This window comes from Mandrillus leucophaeus, unplaced genomic scaffold (assembly GCF_000951045.1).
Source record: "Mandrillus leucophaeus isolate KB7577 unplaced genomic scaffold, Mleu.le_1.0 Scaffold151, whole genome shotgun sequence".
NCBI lineage: Eukaryota > Metazoa > Chordata > Mammalia > Primates > Cercopithecidae > Mandrillus > Mandrillus leucophaeus.
The window spans coordinates 201,899-205,341 of NW_012101488.1; the positions used below are offsets into that span (position 1 = coordinate 201,899).

Sequence of the window (3,443 nt, forward strand, 5' to 3'; positions counted from 1 at the left end):
AACAAACACCAGCGATTAGTTTGAGCATGATAATTATTATTCGAGGAGGAAAGAATAGACCCAGGGAGTGAGAAGGGTGAGGAAAAAGGAGCTAGTGTAGCTTATCCTTCTAGAATCTAAAATTCAGGATATAGTCTGAGCGAGGTCCTGATAATGGGATTCTAAACATGCCTCCAGGACATCCTAGACACCAAATTATAATTAGCATTAACTTCATAGTGACTGCCATTCGTTGAATACCTACTACATGGCAAGGCACTACTCCAAGCGCCTCGTGTCCATGGCCCCGTCTGACTCTGGGGCAGGCACTATTATTAACGCCTCCATTTTACAGAGGAGAAAAGGTGTGGTTCAGAGTCCAGGGGAGAAGCCAGGAGGCCAGCAGAAAGCCCCGTCACCTCCTACCAGGTTGACCTTTGGCCATTCCTTAACTTTGACGTGAGTGATAGGAGCGGGCGATTCTGCTTCTCCCTCCATCTCCCCGTGGGGATTGCAGGGTGAGAGAATGAGAGCAGAGCCTCAGAGCCCCCTCCCCAGGGACACTGTCCCAGCCTGGTCCCCACCCACCACCACCACTGACCCGATACTGGAGAAGGATGCGGCTGGAGGTGACTTCCGAGCCAACTTGGTAAGTCATGTGGGGAAGTGGCCAGGGTAGGGCATGGTCATCGTGGGCGGGGTCCAGCAGGGTGGGGCCAGGGCTGCAGACATGACTGTATAGGTCTATAAAGACCCCACATGTGACGAGGAGACCTTCTCTGCACAGTCCTTGGACAGAATACAAGATGAGGAGTCCTCTGGACATCAGCTCCGGCCACACCCCTGCCTGGAGGAAGCTGCTTTTAACAGGTGCGTTGGAGACAGCGGCTTCACCATGGGCCAGGGACAAGGAGGAGAGCGTCTCCTTACAAGTCCAAGTCGTCCCTACTCAGAGCTTCGACCCTGGCAGTTTGAGGCCCATGCAGCTCAGGCACCCAACTCATGAGAACTCTTGAATGCCACTCTGCCACAAGAGATGACCCTATTGGCTTCTTTTAGGAAGAAGGGAAGTGAGGTGCAAAGAGGGGACCAGGTCACCTACCCAAGATGGCAGGGCTGGCAAGGGGCAGGATCAGATTTTGAGACCCCAGCCCAGCCCCCTTCCACCAGAATGCCCTGTCTCACCCCAGCAATCCGCAACCTAGTAATAATAAATGTAAACAATAGCAATCATAAAATAATAACAGCCATAATAGAAGGTCACTGTAACTGAATAGGTCTATACACCAGCCTGTTTGGGGCTTTTGTTTTTTTTGTTTTGTTTTGTTTTGAGACAAGGTCTTGCTCTGTTGTCCAGGCTAGAGTGCAGGAGCCTGATAATGGCTCATTGCAGCTTCAACCTGCTGGGCTAAAGCCATTCTCCTGCCTCAGCGTCCTGCGTAGCTGGGACCACAGGTATACACCACCAAACCCAGCTAATTTTTTATTTTTAGTAGAGATGAGGGCTTACTATGTTGCCCAGGCTAGTCTCGAACTCCTGGGCTCAAGAGATCCTCCTGCCTCGGCCTCCCGAGGTGCCGGGATTACAGGCGTGAGCCACTGCCCCCAGCCTGTCAGCCCGTTCTAAGTGCTTTTCTGTAGTAACATTTAAGTCTTATCACAACTCTTTGAGATCAGGGATGTACGATCCCTATTTCACAGAAGGGGAAACTGAGGTTCAGAGAGGTCATGTGCCCTCTCCAGGTCGCACACTTGGAAGTAGCAAACTGAAGATTTGAAGCCAGATGGGCTGGCTTCCCAGACCACACTTTCCAGAGACCACACACATCTGCCTCTCAGATAGTGAATGAATTGCTTCCTTATCCAGGTCTTAAAAGTTCAGTTCTGAGTCTGGCGCGGTGGCTCAGGCCTGTAATCCCAGCACTCTGCGAGGCCAAGGCGGGCGGATCATCTGAGGCTGGGAGTTGAAGACCAGCCTGACCAACATGGAGAAACCCCGTCTCTATTAAAAACACAAAATTAGCTGGGCGTGGTGGCGCGTGCCTGTAATCCCAGCTACTCGGGAGGCTGAGGCAGGAGAATTGCTTGAACCCAGGAGGCGGAAGTTGCGGTGAGCCGAGATCACGCCATTGCACTCCAGCCCGGGCAACAAGAGCGAAACTCCACCTTAAAAAAAAAAAAAAAAAAAAGGTTCAGTTCCGTGTAATTTTAAAACCCCAAAGTCCACCTAGTTCAAAGCATTGCTCTGTCCCTAGCTCAGGCCTGTGTCTGGAAGGTGGAAAGGAACGCGGTAGGCCTCTTCCCTATTTCATTAGGCGTCTCTCAGGACGGTAGGCAGAGGGGAGGAAGGAAAGAAAAGGAGGCTGGAAAGTTTCTCCTAGGCGGCTGTAGTTTTATGATGCAAACAAGGCATGCTGTGTGTTGCTGGCTCTTCCTGGGGTGGGGGCGAGGAGGGTAGGGTACTTTGGGAATTGGCTGTGCCACTGGATAAAATAGCAACCAGCTTTTAGAAAGTGGTTTACAACATGTTTGCAAAGTGAGGTGGGGGAGCTTACAAAACATTGTTCAAACAAAAACAAAGCAACTGTGCCGCAAACTTCAACTCTGTAAACACAAAATGTTCTCTCGATAACAGCAGGTGCCTGGAGAGTGTGACGAGGACAAGCGTAGGGGTGGAGGTCAAGGGAGATTTGGCTTTAGATGGGTCTACATTTTTTCCTAAGGAAAAGCTCTTGTGTGATTAAAAATTAATTTTAAAAATTATGAAAAACCCTCAAAGAAAATATACTCCCCAAAGTGGTTATCTGAGTATTAAGCTTAAGGATTTGTTTTGCTGCTTTTTACTTTACTTTCCAAATTATTCTATAATGAGGAGCAAAGGTTGTTTTCTGTGATGCCTTGTAAGAATTGCTGAATGTAATTCAACTTTTTGTTTAAAAGAAATAGAAACAGCCGGGTGCGGTGGCTCACGCCTGTAATCCCAGCACTTTGGGAGGCCAAGGCAGGTGGATCACGAGGTCAGGAGATCAAGACCATCCTGACCGACATGGTGAAACCCTGTCTCTACTAAAATACAAAAAAATTAGCCGGGCGTGGTGGCATGTGACTGTAGTTCCAGCTACTCGGGAGGCTGAGGCAAGGGAATCGCTTGAACCCAGGACGGGGAGGTTGCAGTGAGCTGAGATTGCGCCACTGCATTCCAGCCTGGCAACACAGCAAGACTCCATCTCAAAGAAAGAAAGACAGAAAGAAAGACAGAAAGACAGAAAGAAAGAAAGACAGAAAGACAGAAAGAAAGAGAGAAAGAAAGAGAGAAAGAAAGAAAGAAAGAAAGAAAGAAAGAAAGAAAGAAAGAAAGAAAGAAAGAAAGAGAGAGAAACATAAAGCTTAAAAAAAAATAGTAAGTTTCCAAAACATGGCCAGGTGCAGTGGCTCACGCCTGTAATCCCAGCACTTTGGGAAGC

The 3,443-nt window shown here is 48.8% G+C and overlaps 1 protein-coding gene across 1 annotated transcript in view; it reads left to right on the plus strand.

Annotated features, from left to right (window-relative positions):
- Positions 1–505: 505 nt before the first annotated feature.
- The window catches only part of IGSF23 (immunoglobulin superfamily, member 23), a 27,512-nt gene continuing 24,574 nt past the window's right edge, over positions 506–3,443 (plus strand). Inside the window, exon 1 of the mRNA XM_011975059.1 lies at positions 506–632. Coding sequence (XP_011830449.1) covers positions 506–632 — 127 coding nt within the window. The remainder of the gene's footprint in view (positions 633–3,443) is intronic.